The sequence below is a fragment of the Cucurbita pepo genome, chromosome LG17 (genome assembly GCF_002806865.2).
Source record: "Cucurbita pepo subsp. pepo cultivar mu-cu-16 chromosome LG17, ASM280686v2, whole genome shotgun sequence".
NCBI classification, from domain to species: Eukaryota; Viridiplantae; Streptophyta; class Magnoliopsida; order Cucurbitales; family Cucurbitaceae; genus Cucurbita; species Cucurbita pepo.
In genome coordinates, this window is record NC_036654.1 from 1,311,572 (window position 1) to 1,325,770 (window position 14,199).

At 38.0% G+C, this 14,199-nt stretch overlaps 3 protein-coding genes across 6 annotated transcripts; all 3 read right to left on the minus strand.

The window, feature by feature from the left end:
• Positions 1–1,007: 1,007 nt before the first annotated feature.
• On the minus strand, positions 1,008–7,831 carry LOC111778586 (kinesin-like protein KIN-10A). Of its 4 annotated transcripts, none has more exons than XR_002812580.1 (8): positions 6,657–7,261; positions 3,946–6,511; positions 3,541–3,696; positions 3,350–3,457; positions 2,979–3,089; positions 1,778–2,875; positions 1,278–1,694; positions 1,008–1,176 (listed from the first exon to the last, which is right to left on the minus strand). XR_002812580.1 is itself a non-coding variant. In XM_023658500.1 (8 exons), exons 3-8 carry the CDS (start codon positions 4,582–4,584, stop codon positions 1,449–1,451), a joined length of 2,358 nt encoding a protein of 785 aa, XP_023514268.1. In that variant the 5' UTR covers positions 4,585–6,511; positions 6,657–6,726; positions 7,743–7,831; the 3' UTR covers positions 1,008–1,448. The 4 variants fall into 4 exon arrangements, 3 of the variants coding, with proteins under 3 accessions (XP_023514268.1, XP_023514267.1, XP_023514269.1); XM_023658500.1 differs by adding an exon at positions 7,743–7,831 and having other exon boundaries at positions 1,008–1,694; positions 6,657–6,726; XM_023658499.1 differs by adding an exon at positions 7,743–7,824 and having other exon boundaries at positions 1,008–1,694; positions 6,657–6,761.
• LOC111778588 lies at positions 7,359–9,160 on the minus strand. The gene is made up of 2 exons (XM_023658502.1): positions 7,951–9,160; positions 7,359–7,854 (listed from the first exon to the last, which is right to left on the minus strand). The coding sequence occupies exon 1, from the start codon at positions 8,596–8,598 to the stop codon at positions 8,206–8,208; it is 393 nt and encodes a 130-aa protein (XP_023514270.1). The 5' UTR covers positions 8,599–9,160; the 3' UTR covers positions 7,359–7,854; positions 7,951–8,205.
• Positions 9,161–11,498: 2,338 nt separating this feature from the next.
• Positions 11,499–12,292, minus strand: LOC111778710. Its single transcript, XM_023658683.1, has 2 exons — positions 11,904–12,292; positions 11,499–11,517 (listed from the first exon to the last, which is right to left on the minus strand). The coding sequence occupies exons 1-2, from the start codon at positions 12,290–12,292 to the stop codon at positions 11,499–11,501; spliced, it is 408 nt and encodes a 135-aa protein (XP_023514451.1).
• Between the last annotated feature and the right edge of the window lie 1,907 nt (positions 12,293–14,199).

Consider the following 14,199-nt stretch of genomic DNA (forward strand, 5'->3'; position numbering starts at 1 on the left):
TTTAGGCCGAAATCCAAGACATTGTTTTGGGCCTTCGAGGAAGTTTAGGCCCAAACCCAGGCTTCGTTTTCGGCCGGAAGTTTAGCCGAAATCCCAGGATTTGCTTTCGGCATTTGAGGATGTTTAGGCCCAAATCCAAGACTTTGTTTTGGGTCTTCTAGTAAATTTAGGCCCAAATCCTAGGCTTCGTTTTGGGCGGAAGTTTAGCCCAAAATCAGTTCGTTTTGGGCCTCGGGGAAGTTTTAGCCCAAATACAACTTTATGTTGGGCCTTCGAGGAAATTTAGGCCCAAATATCAGACTTCATTTTGGGCAGAAAGTTTAGCCCAAATCGCACTTTGTTTTGGGCCTTCGAGGAAATGTTGGCCCAAATGCAATACTTTGTTTTGGGCCTTCGAGGAAATCTAGGCCGAAATCTAAGATTTGTTATGGGCCTTAGAGGAAGTTTAGGCTCAAATTCCAGGCTTCGTTTTGGGCTAGAAGTTAAGCCGAATCCCAGTCTTTGTTTTTGGGCCTTCCAGGAAATTTGGGCCCAAATTCAACTTATTTTGGGCTTTCGAGGAAATTTTGGCCTAAATCCAAGACTTTGTTGGGCCTTCGAGGAAGTTTAGATCTAAATCCCAGGCTTCGTTTTGGGCCTGAAGTTTAGCCCAAATCCCAGGCTTTGTTTTGGGCCTTCGAGGGAGTTGAGGCCCAAGCCCAAGCCTTTGTTTTGGGCCTTCGAGGAAATTTAGGCCCAATTCCATGACTTTATTTTGGGCCTTCGAAGAAATTTAGGCCCAAGTCCGTGACTTTATTTTGAGCCTTCGAAGTTTCGGCTCAAATCCTAGGTTTCATTTTGGGCCGCAAGTTTAGCCGAAATCCCAGTCTTTTTGGGCCTTCGAGGAAGTTTTGGCCCAGATCCAAGACTTTTTTTTTAATCTCATATTTCAAATTTTATGATAATTGAACAATATTTAGTTGCATATCCGTGTTGCTATTTATCATTAAAATTCTGACAGTTGAGGATAAACGTTAAAAGTTAATAACATCTCAATTATAACCTTTTTCTCTCTTAGTTGTCTTTTTAATGACGTCAGTCCCTTAAAAATTGAGTCGACCCCTCCAAAACAAAGCATCCCAAGAAAAGCTTCTGCCTTTTCCTGGCAGCCCAGCAGCCATCAGCCAATTGAATTTCCTATTAAAAGAACAATGGGAAGGAAGAACTCAAAATAATGATTCTTCAGAGTCCAGTACAACAAAATGGCACAAAAAAATGTCCCCCTTCCCTTCTCTTACTGTTTCTTACAGTGCCGAACGGTGTCGCGCAGATAAAGCGCCTCGGTGATAGGCCATCGCGTTGCTGCGATTCGTCGTTCGGCGTGACGGGCAGCTAGCTTGTTCTCCTTTGAGCACAATGGAAAATGCAAGAAGGGCCTAACATAAAAAATGTCCCCCTTCCCTTCTCTCCTAGTGTTTTCTTACAGTGATGAATGGTGTGGTGCTAAGCCTCGGCGATAGGCCATCGTGTTGCTGCGATACGTCGTTTGGCGTGATGGGCAGCTTGTTCTCCTTTGAACACAATGGAATTGGACTCAATGGCACAACAACATCATCAACACCTCCTGGGCTGTTCACTCCCCCCTTTACTGCTAGCTTTATAGGCTGCAGCTTTGCCTCTTCATTCTCTGCTAATACAGCTCCTCCCTTCTGGTTCTGAAACATAAACAAAAAAGAACCTAAGGATCATATTCAAAACGGGCAATCTTATATAGAGTGTTCAGATGTTTTGTTCTTACCGTCATGTCTGATAGAATTTGATGTGAAAGTTCTCTCTGGTTTCCACAAAGAGTAAATATATTTTGAATTCTCAATTTTCTCGAGAATGCGGTGTCCTTTGAGTTTTCGTCATCGTTTATTAATCCGATGCCGATCTCCGATCTCTCCTTGAGATTCTGACTTCTGTTCATAACTGTACTCACTACTCTCTTTTCTTCTATTACTTCCTTATCCTCTTCATCTTCTGCATCGTCTTCCTCTAACACAGTACTTAGGCATACTCTATCACTGTCCCTAAACCGTGATGAAACCACGTCGTGATCGACCGACTCGTTCACTTTCTCTAGTAGGCTTTGGATACCATTGTTGGTAGACGGTTGATAATCCATACCGGCGATGATCGGTTCTTGATCATCCATGTCCAAGTCCATGGACTTCACCATCCCTGCATCTGCACTTGCATAAACTCCTCCTAAGAGCCTTTTAGCAAGCCTGCAGCCATCCATGTCCCTTGATTTGTTTACAACATCATTGCTTGTTGCTGCATTATTCCTTGAATTCAATAGTCCGGTTTCGATTTCTTCCAAACGTCGTCTCAACGTTTCGACTTCGTGTTGCTGCTGCAGTATCCTCTCTTCCATTCTTCTCCTTTCCAATTCAACAAATTCATGAGCCATTCTCTGGCACTCCTCCAGCTTCCTCTCCAACTCAAGTTTCAGAATTTCGGTTCTTTCGTTCACCTTCGAATTGATCTCTTCCTCGCTCGCCCCCGATCCTCTCGAGCCTGCTTGCTCGAGCCTAGCTCTCAATTCTGCCACTTGTTCTTCTTTCTTCAAGAGTTCTCTATGTGCCTCATTTCTCTCTTTCTCTCTGAGTTTGTTCTCCTTTTGTAACTTGAAGATGAAATCATCCATGGCTGCAATTCTAGATCCCAGAATAACAGCAGAAGCAGACTCATCAGCACCACATTTATCCTTCGTCGGCGTATGCGGACCACGGACGATGCATTTGGCTTTCGCACCATATTCGAGTGTCGAGATCGTCTTGTGTAATTCTTTGGGATCAGGACTGGCACATAGAATCATCAGAATTTTGGATTTATCATCCTCAAAAGAATCCTGGAGATAGATGGATGATAGAGATCCAATCAAATCAAATCAAATCAATCTTATAAACATAATCTGAGCAAGAACAATAAGAATTCTAAGCATGGAAAGTTACCTGCAAAAGCATTGTCAATTTACTGTCTCTAAAAGGCACATGAGAATCACCATTAGCAATTGATTCAACCACTCTTTTCAGTGCAATGTTACCTTGATTAATCTTTGCTGTCTGTGATTCAGGGGAGCAACTATTTAGTTCTTTAAAACCACAAGGGGGGTTAGGGGGGGGGGGNGGGGGGGGGGGGGGGGGGGGGGGGGGGGGGGGGGGGGGGGGGGGGGGGGGGGGGGGGGGGGGGGGGGGGGGGGGGGGGGGGGGGGGGGGGGGGGGGGGGGGGGGGGGGGGGGGGGGGGGGGGGGGGGGGGGGGGGGGGGGGGGGGGGGGGGGGGGGGGGGGGGGGGGGGGGGGGGTGCTGTTTAAACAACTTTCACCTGCATTTTTGCCTCGAATCCAACTTGCCCAGCTTGCTCTATATTTTCAGAACCAGCCATATCGACAAGCATTAGGCGCCCACCGACAGTCGGCACGTCGAGGATTATCTATGAAAAATCCAGAAGATAGCAAAAAGTTATGAAAATTTCACCATCTAGATAAGGAAGAGAGTTCAAAAGCTCAAACAAACCATGCAATGGCTTCTTGAACTTCTCTCATTACAGAGTGTACTTTTAACAATCCTTCTTTTCTCCACTTTCTGAATCTCTTTGGAAATCTTTCCTGCTTCATTACCAGATAGATAAGTAGCATTCTTTGCCTTCTTCCCCATCACTTCAAGCTTCACCTGCAATAACAAAATGGCTTCAAGCTTCCAATTCCATAAGAACAGTCCAAACTATATATATATATATATATATATATATATAACAAACTTAATAGTACAAGCAAATCAAACCCAATAGAAATTTGAAAAAGCTTCACATTTCTTGAATGAAAATTATCATCGTTCTTTCACAAAAGCAAAGAACTAAATCTAGACATGGAAGAACAGAGACCAAATAGGCAAGAAATTGAGGGATTCTGATCATATTACCTTAGTGGCACTGCCCTTAGGCCAGCCAAGCCCTAGCCCTCCACCAGAATTACTCGTTAGAAGATCATATATTTCTTCATTATAAATCTCCAGCACCGTAACTTGTACAAACATTCCAACTCCCAACCGCTCTCCGCCGGCGGTTTCACTTTCTCCGTCGCCTAAAATGTCCTTCAGCGACCGATACACAATCCCGGGCTGTTTCGCACAGCCAAACATGGTGTGGCTCTTGCCGGCGCCAGTGGGTCCGTACATCATAATCGTACATTTCTCCCCCAACTTAACGCCGTGAATCCTCGCTTGGACGAACTTCTTGTAAAACGTATCGAGATCTTCCTCTTCCGACAGAGAAATACCATCGAGGCTGAAATCGCGGTACCCGAAATCGGCCCGAACCCGAACGTTCTGACCGTCAGGATTGATCTGCAGAATCGAAACCGGTTTTTCTTTCCGGTCAGGATATTCTCGGATCCGGCCGATTACTTCTGCTGGGTGCTCGGATTGGGAGTCTTTAATGGCGGAATTGGGGAAAGGGGATGGATGTGCCCTAGGGGTATGGAAATTGAGCCGCTTCGCTTGAGGAGTTCTCAATTGGCTCATGTGACTTTGATTTGATTTAGAAGACGGCGTTGGAGCCATTACAGTGAAGAGAACTGCAGAAGAAGAATTATCTAGATTTGATTTCAAGATTGATTTGCAGATCACTAGGGTTTCAATCGAGGGGCTTCAAGATTGGATGAAAGGAAGGACGAGGAATTAGGGGAGCTACAGGGGAAAAAGAAGAAGAAGAAGAAGAAGAAGAAGAACCGTTGAAATGAGAAAAAAGAAGAAATGGAAAAGTGCAAAAATCGTAATGATCATTTTGAAGTTCAAACAAAATATAGCCGTTGCGAATTCCCAACGTCCACTTTTTACATACTTAACAGCACATCACGCACAGCCGCTTTTTGGACTAATTTCGTTATTTTTCTTTTTCAACTTTCAGATCAAAAATTAAAAATAAATAAAAACTTCCAAATTTTATTGATGAAAATCAATTTGTCAATGAAACGGGAAATCAAACTAATGTCTTGCAAAATAAGAGAAATGTGCCCAACTGTTATGCTAAGTCACCTTCACTTTGATACTCAGTTTAGTTATTGAGTTTGTAAATATTGTTGACAGGATATTTAAAGGGTTTCAAGCGCATCTTTTCGTACATAAGAAATTGTTGTGTAGTTAGGGCCGAGAACCTTATCAGAATTATCAAGGTGTCATCACAGAAAATGGTTATAAGATTGAGTTTTAATTGGATCAGAAAATGGTTATAAGATTGAGTTTTAATTGGATCACCTTAGCTATTGGTCATTTATGAGATCGTTTGTCATGGGGGATCTTAACCTTAGCTCGATCTATGACACACGGTTAATTCCTTTGAAACATGGCCTTTAAGGCTAATGGGAGACTTGGCTCCCTTTGGGGTCTCGACCTTATTTGGCCATAAGTGCCTTGCCCAACCTTTATGGGCAATTTTCTCAACTAAACAACGCTAATACAACAATTGTTATCCATTTTCGCCTGCATCTAGCTCTTTCAAATTCTTTCCAATTCAAACAAAATGAAATTTAAATGTGTCAACAACATGCCCCTAATTTACACTTAAAACTATGAGTCATAAGTACTTTTAGAAGAATTAAACATACCTATCTATGGCTAATTTGCACTTAGATCAATCAAGAACAAAACTGTTTAAAAAGTTAGTTTTAGAAATTGAATTCAAATGCTAAAACAAAGCTTACGACTTATAGAAAGCAAATAACAACAATAAAAAATATAAAGGAAAACGGCAACTACAAACTTGAATGAATGGAGCTCGAATAGAACTGAAGGAGATTCGATAGGGCGATAAAAAAGAAACTTGTGCAAACAAATTTCCCAAAATGAAGCTTTAGCCACCCTAATAGACTTCAAGATCTAAGGTTTCTATTGAGGTCCATGCGTGAAGTGTAGCGGATCAAAATTTCTTGAATTGAAAAGTTTTGATAGAGAACTTTCTAAAAATCGGTCAAATCCTAAATCTGGAGTGATAAATGAATGAGGTTTAGTTATAGCATTATACTCAATGAATTTCACATGTACCGAATTCAGTTGATTTTTGTCTTCTTCCTTCAAATATGATCGCATACATAACCCATTTAGATTTTTCTACCATTATACACAAAAAGAACCATGACTGAGCTTTTTTTTACACCCATTTACTCTCTTTTACAAATAAAAGCTCAAACACTAATATACTTGTTTTTACTTCAATTTACTTTTAAACAATGTGAAATATGACAATAGAGATTTACTCTATGAACAATAACCTAAATAACACTTGTAAATGAGCGTAATCACAAGGTCCAGTGATGGAAAGGGAGGAAGAGTGGCAATTTAAGAATCCACAACCAATCAAAAAGTTACACCTAGGAGGGAATGACAAGAGACCAACTCCAATCAAATCTCATAGGCCAGTTGTCCCATAGCGACATTCACTCCCCACTCTTTGTAATGAGGTCTCTACACTCCTGAACCCTCCAACTTTTATCTAACAAATCCATTAATTTCAAAAATAAAAAATAAAAATATTTAATTGATAAAAAAAATATTTAATTGATAAAAAAAATATTTAATTTTTAAAAATATGGTTTAAAACAGTATATATATATAGTTATAGATTTGTGCCCTTGTACCTTAGAGGTGCAATACGGTTTCCAGACAACCTTTTTAAATGCGTCAAACGCGCTTTCAGCTTCCTTCCTTCTACATGGGTGCAAAGAAAGTTTGGCAAGGAAGAACTATTTAAGAGGAATAAATAACGACTTGAGACCATGAGACCAGGTTGTAAAATCATTAACAATCTTAAGAATATTTTCTTTTATGGCTCTTTTTTTCTCCCAAATTTTACTAGAATAATGAGTTTTACATCAAAATTTTGGTTTATTTTATCACTTCTAAGTATAAATCATTGACTCTAAGGCCACAAGTTCAAATTCATTCAGTTTTTTTTTTTTTTAAACTAAAAAAAGCAAGAAAACAATTGAAACCAAAAACAACAAAAAAGTAAGATCAATTTCCACTTTATAATTGAGTGTTGACCGGGAAATTTTGTACGACTTTTTCAATCAATTTTAGGGGGGGGGAAGAAATACCTATTTTATTTTTGGTTTTCTAAAAACGAATTCTACATATTGCTTTAAAAGATAATAAAAGTATAATCAAATTATTTAAAGGTACAAATGTGTTTGTAAAATGGTGAAAATTTGATAAAAGGAAACATAACTTTAAAAATAAAAAACCTATCGCAACACTAAAGTTACGCCGTGTTTCTTCCAGAAAGAATGATTCTAAAATCAATGGCGGTTTCCTTTCAAGTGAAGTTAACGACAGAAACAGAGAAAATTCCCTCGGATTATATAAGGCCATAACAAGGTCTTTGTGAAAGAACTTGTTAATGCATATGACGGAATCGAGTATCTGATCATCCGACATTCTTCCACAAAGAATGTTTACAAGATTAATTGCGGTTTCCTTCCAAAGAAACAAAGCAATATATCGACGGAAACGGAAAAAAATCCCATCGAAAATCGAAGGATGATACAAATTCTAAATTGGCACGACAGAGGAACGAACCTTGACAGCAATGGCTGCCGTGCCGACTAAATAAAAGATGATCGATCGAACCAATCATTTAGAACAAACACGAGAGGAATCATTCATCGATCCACATATAACTAAATAAATTCGTAAGGCGCACAATATTTTAACAGCGTACGTACCTCAATCATCGTGACTCCATTTTCTAATGCAAATATCGATGCAATATTTCAAAGCTATATATTCATGCATCCATTACAGACCTGCATTTCAGAAACCGAAGCAACCAAATATCTGAAAAACAGGAGCAAAATAAGAGAAGTATTATTATATAATCATATTAGAGATGGAAAGAGAACTGTGCGATTACAGAATTAGAACAAACCGAACCGATTCTCCGTTTCCAAACTCAGTCCTATACATTGATCAGTAACAGATTTCGCTACGCCGATATGAAAATCAAGAGAACATAAAAGAAAGAGAAAATTTCCAGAAAGCATTTTTAGTGAGAGAGAGAGAGAGAGAGAGAGAGAGAGAGGAAACTCGTCTCTCATCTCCCAATCCTTGCAGTTTTGAGAAATGGGAAATATTAACGCAAACTAGAAACTAAAATTTACAGCCAATGAAATGACGCCACGTAAGCAGTTACATTTTAATCCACCGAGCGAGCTGGGCCGGGTTAACAATCCCAGGCAAGTGGGCCCCCTCCATCTTCAAGATGCTTGCCACCTCAGCATAGCTCTGATTTTCCTTTTCAACACTAGGCGCAGCAGCGGCTTCCGGCTTCGTCTTCTTATACTCGGCTGGCCGCGAGCAAGTCATTCCAACGGCTTCACTTCGAGCCGGCTCGTATATCTCCCCAAACAAAGTGCCTTTACTGAGAAACTCATGAGCCAAGTAGCCAGCCAGAAGGCGATTCGACACAACGGAGTCGGCTCCCACAGCTTTCGGCTTCACAAACGCCTCAACTTCCTTCCGCTTCCTAGACGCCCCAGGAGGCAACATGGTGGTGGTGGTGCGTGAGTGAACACTACTCATCTTCAGCCTTAGATCATGCCACGTGGCACTACAAAATGGTAAAATCGTAAATTCCGACTCCTAAAAAGGTTCACCCGTCAAATCACTAGAGTTGGACGTTTCGGACGTAACAAATTTTAAATCGTGAAAGATAAGAGGAAAAGGACAAAAAAGAAAGAAAAAAAAAAGGAAAATAACTAAAAAAGGAAAATAATAATAAAGGACTTGGTGCGGTTAAAAAAACAACAACGAAGAAGAAGCAGACGGTGAATGCCAGTAACTTTAGCAACGAAAAGGGTGAAAACGTAAATTCCGAAGGTAAATCCAGAGAAAATGGTATGTTCAAACCGAATCCGAAACGTCGACACGACGGAATCGGATCCAGGGGCGGCGATTGTTGCGGCGGCGATGGATGAAAATACGGCCAGATTTAAGCACCGATGGCTGTCTGGAGAGTCGCCGCCGTAGACGGCGAAGGAAAAAGGAGAACCTAGGGTTCTAGGGTTGAGATTAATATAAAGAGAGATTGAGAGAGCGAAAGAGGAAAATGAAAAGAGAGAAACAAAAAAGGCGAAAATCTGAGAATATATATGGGCGAAGAGAATGAGGGGAACTGGTGGTTCTTGATTATATTTGGTGTGAACTTATGAAACTACCCTTATTGTTTGTCCAAAATTACTGGATTTGCCATCGGGTATACGAAATGACAGGAATCTCCCTGCTACGTCGTCGTTTTAGGCTTTAGTGGACGGAAGTACGATTTTCTAGCCACGATTGGTACCATTCTAATTTTAATGATATAGCCTGATAAATATAAATACGATATTCTTCATTTATATAATTAATTTCAAAAAATAAAAACGTGCAATTAATTCACGTTTATGGCGAACTAATTATTTAAACTCAATTTAATGAGCTAAGNAACTGAAGGAGATTCGATAGGGCGATAAAAAAGAAACTTGTGCAAACAAATTTCCCAAAATGAAGCTTTAGCCACCCTAATAGACTTCAAGATCTAAGGTTTCTATTGAGGTCCATGCGTGAAGTGTAGCGGATCAAAATTTCTTGAATTGAAAAGTTTTGATAGAGAACTTTCTAAAAATCGGTCAAATCCTAAATCTGGAGTGATAAATGAATGAGGTTTAGTTATAGCATTATACTCAATGAATTTCACATGTACCGAATTCAGTTGATTTTTGTCTTCTTCCTTCAAATATGATCGCATACATAACCCATTTAGATTTTTCTACCATTATACACAAAAAGAACCATGACTGAGCTTTTTTTTACACCCATTTACTCTCTTTTACAAATAAAAGCTCAAACACTAATATACTTGTTTTTACTTCAATTTACTTTTAAACAATGTGAAATATGACAATAGAGATTTACTCTATGAACAATAACCTAAATAACACTTGTAAATGAGCGTAATCACAAGGTCCAGTGATGGAAAGGGAGGAAGAGTGGCAATTTAAGAATCCACAACCAATCAAAAAGTTACACCTAGGAGGGAATGACAAGAGACCAACTCCAATCAAATCTCATAGGCCAGTTGTCCCATAGCGACATTCACTCCCCACTCTTTGTAATGAGGTCTCTACACTCCTGAACCCTCCAACTTTTATCTAACAAATCCATTAATTTCAAAAATAAAAAATAAAAATATTTAATTGATAAAAAAAATATTTAATTGATAAAAAAAATATTTAATTTTTAAAAATATGGTTTAAAACAGTATATATATATAGTTATAGATTTGTGCCCTTGTACCTTAGAGGTGCAATACGGTTTCCAGACAACCTTTTTAAATGCGTCAAACGCGCTTTCAGCTTCCTTCCTTCTACATGGGTGCAAAGAAAGTTTGGCAAGGAAGAACTATTTAAGAGGAATAAATAACGACTTGAGACCATGAGACCAGGTTGTAAAATCATTAACAATCTTAAGAATATTTTCTTTTATGGCTCTTTTTTTCTCCCAAATTTTACTAGAATAATGAGTTTTACATCAAAATTTTGGTTTATTTTATCACTTCTAAGTATAAATCATTGACTCTAAGGCCACAAGTTCAAATTCATTCAGTTTTTTTTTTTTTTAAACTAAAAAAAGCAAGAAAACAATTGAAACCAAAAACAACAAAAAAGTAAGATCAATTTCCACTTTATAATTGAGTGTTGACCGGGAAATTTTGTACGACTTTTTCAATCAATTTTAGGGGGGGGGAAGAAATACCTATTTTATTTTTGGTTTTCTAAAAACGAATTCTACATATTGCTTTAAAAGATAATAAAAGTATAATCAAATTATTTAAAGGTACAAATGTGTTTGTAAAATGGTGAAAATTTGATAAAAGGAAACATAACTTTAAAAATAAAAAACCTATCGCAACACTAAAGTTACGCCGTGTTTCTTCCAGAAAGAATGATTCTAAAATCAATGGCGGTTTCCTTTCAAGTGAAGTTAACGACAGAAACAGAGAAAATTCCCTCGGATTATATAAGGCCATAACAAGGTCTTTGTGAAAGAACTTGTTAATGCATATGACGGAATCGAGTATCTGATCATCCGACATTCTTCCACAAAGAATGTTTACAAGATTAATTGCGGTTTCCTTCCAAAGAAACAAAGCAATATATCGACGGAAACGGAAAAAAATCCCATCGAAAATCGAAGGATGATACAAATTCTAAATTGGCACGACAGAGGAACGAACCTTGACAGCAATGGCTGCCGTGCCGACTAAATAAAAGATGATCGATCGAACCAATCATTTAGAACAAACACGAGAGGAATCATTCATCGATCCACATATAACTAAATAAATTCGTAAGGCGCACAATATTTTAACAGCGTACGTACCTCAATCATCGTGACTCCATTTTCTAATGCAAATATCGATGCAATATTTCAAAGCTATATATTCATGCATCCATTACAGACCTGCATTTCAGAAACCGAAGCAACCAAATATCTGAAAAACAGGAGCAAAATAAGAGAAGTATTATTATATAATCATATTAGAGATGGAAAGAGAACTGTGCGATTACAGAATTAGAACAAACCGAACCGATTCTCCGTTTCCAAACTCAGTCCTATACATTGATCAGTAACAGATTTCGCTACGCCGATATGAAAATCAAGAGAACATAAAAGAAAGAGAAAATTTCCAGAAAGCATTTTTAGTGAGAGAGAGAGAGAGAGAGAGAGAGAGAGAGGAAACTCGTCTCTCATCTCCCAATCCTTGCAGTTTTGAGAAATGGGAAATATTAACGCAAACTAGAAACTAAAATTTACAGCCAATGAAATGACGCCACGTAAGCAGTTACATTTTAATCCACCGAGCGAGCTGGGCCGGGTTAACAATCCCAGGCAAGTGGGCCCCCTCCATCTTCAAGATGCTTGCCACCTCAGCATAGCTCTGATTTTCCTTTTCAACACTAGGCGCAGCAGCGGCTTCCGGCTTCGTCTTCTTATACTCGGCTGGCCGCGAGCAAGTCATTCCAACGGCTTCACTTCGAGCCGGCTCGTATATCTCCCCAAACAAAGTGCCTTTACTGAGAAACTCATGAGCCAAGTAGCCAGCCAGAAGGCGATTCGACACAACGGAGTCGGCTCCCACAGCTTTCGGCTTCACAAACGCCTCAACTTCCTTCCGCTTCCTAGACGCCCCAGGAGGCAACATGGTGGTGGTGGTGCGTGAGTGAACACTACTCATCTTCAGCCTTAGATCATGCCACGTGGCACTACAAAATGGTAAAATCGTAAATTCCGACTCCTAAAAAGGTTCACCCGTCAAATCACTAGAGTTGGACGTTTCGGACGTAACAAATTTTAAATCGTGAAAGATAAGAGGAAAAGGACAAAAAAGAAAGAAAAAAAAAAGGAAAATAACTAAAAAAGGAAAATAATAATAAAGGACTTGGTGCGGTTAAAAAAACAACAACGAAGAAGAAGCAGACGGTGAATGCCAGTAACTTTAGCAACGAAAAGGGTGAAAACGTAAATTCCGAAGGTAAATCCAGAGAAAATGGTATGTTCAAACCGAATCCGAAACGTCGACACGACGGAATCGGATCCAGGGGCGGCGATTGTTGCGGCGGCGATGGATGAAAATACGGCCAGATTTAAGCACCGATGGCTGTCTGGAGAGTCGCCGCCGTAGACGGCGAAGGAAAAAGGAGAACCTAGGGTTCTAGGGTTGAGATTAATATAAAGAGAGATTGAGAGAGCGAAAGAGGAAAATGAAAAGAGAGAAACAAAAAAGGCGAAAATCTGAGAATATATATGGGCGAAGAGAATGAGGGGAACTGGTGGTTCTTGATTATATTTGGTGTGAACTTATGAAACTACCCTTATTGTTTGTCCAAAATTACTGGATTTGCCATCGGGTATACGAAATGACAGGAATCTCCCTGCTACGTCGTCGTTTTAGGCTTTAGTGGACGGAAGTACGATTTTCTAGCCACGATTGGTACCATTCTAATTTTAATGATATAGCCTGATAAATATAAATACGATATTCTTCATTTATATAATTAATTTCAAAAAATAAAAACGTGCAATTAATTCACGTTTATGGCGAACTAATTATTTAAACTCAATTTAATGAGCTAAGAAATCAAAAGTCAAACTCGCATTAATAATATGAAAATATATTTATTTTAAGAATTAAAAATTATAATAATTTGATTTAAAAAAAATTAATATAACCACTCAAAAATAGATCTCGGGCAAAAAAAATAATCGACTCAGGAAAAATAAACAACATATCTCATATAATAACTTAATTATGATTCTCGAAATTAATATTTACGAAATTGAGATTTGACAGTGATAGAAAGATTTATTTGATAATAAATATTAATTAATTTTTTTAAAAAGACGCAGAAAATTATTTATTTGAAGTTAAAAGGGTCAATTGAAGTTTAATTTAATAAATAAAATATGAAAAAAGAAAGGGAAAGTGATGAAGATTTCATGACCATACCTAACGCGCTAACATTCATGATATTATGACACACCAAACAATTTTTTCTAATATTAATTATGTATTGTTAATTTTTTCTAAATTAAATAAACAAAATAAAATTTATGTATTGTTATTAATTATTTGAGTTCATTTGGGACTAATTTTTCTAATATTTCGAATTTTTTTTTATAGTTATAAATTTATAATTAACAAAATTTTAATTATTTTAGATGAAGATACAAGTATAAATAGGATTAGGGATGTTTAGACGGAAAATTCTATTCCCACAAAATTTAAGTGAAGATTCCTTAAAGAGAATTAATGAGGATCGAGTTCCGTGTGATGAACTTTTGTCCGTTTATTATTTATTTTAAAATTTTTATTTGAATATTAAAACAAAAATGATTTCTAAAAATTCAAATTTTAATAACTTTTGATAATTAAAAAATATATAAAACAATATTACAATTAAATTTTTTTTTAGGTATAATATTCTTTAGATATATGTTGAAAAATATGTATCTTAAGCGAGGTAAATATGAAGATAAAACGTCTCGTTAAACGTCTTCTACTCTCTCATTTCTTGTTAAACGTAGAATTTTCGTATAGATAAAATAAATATATCTAATCAAGATGTAGTAAACGAATACGTA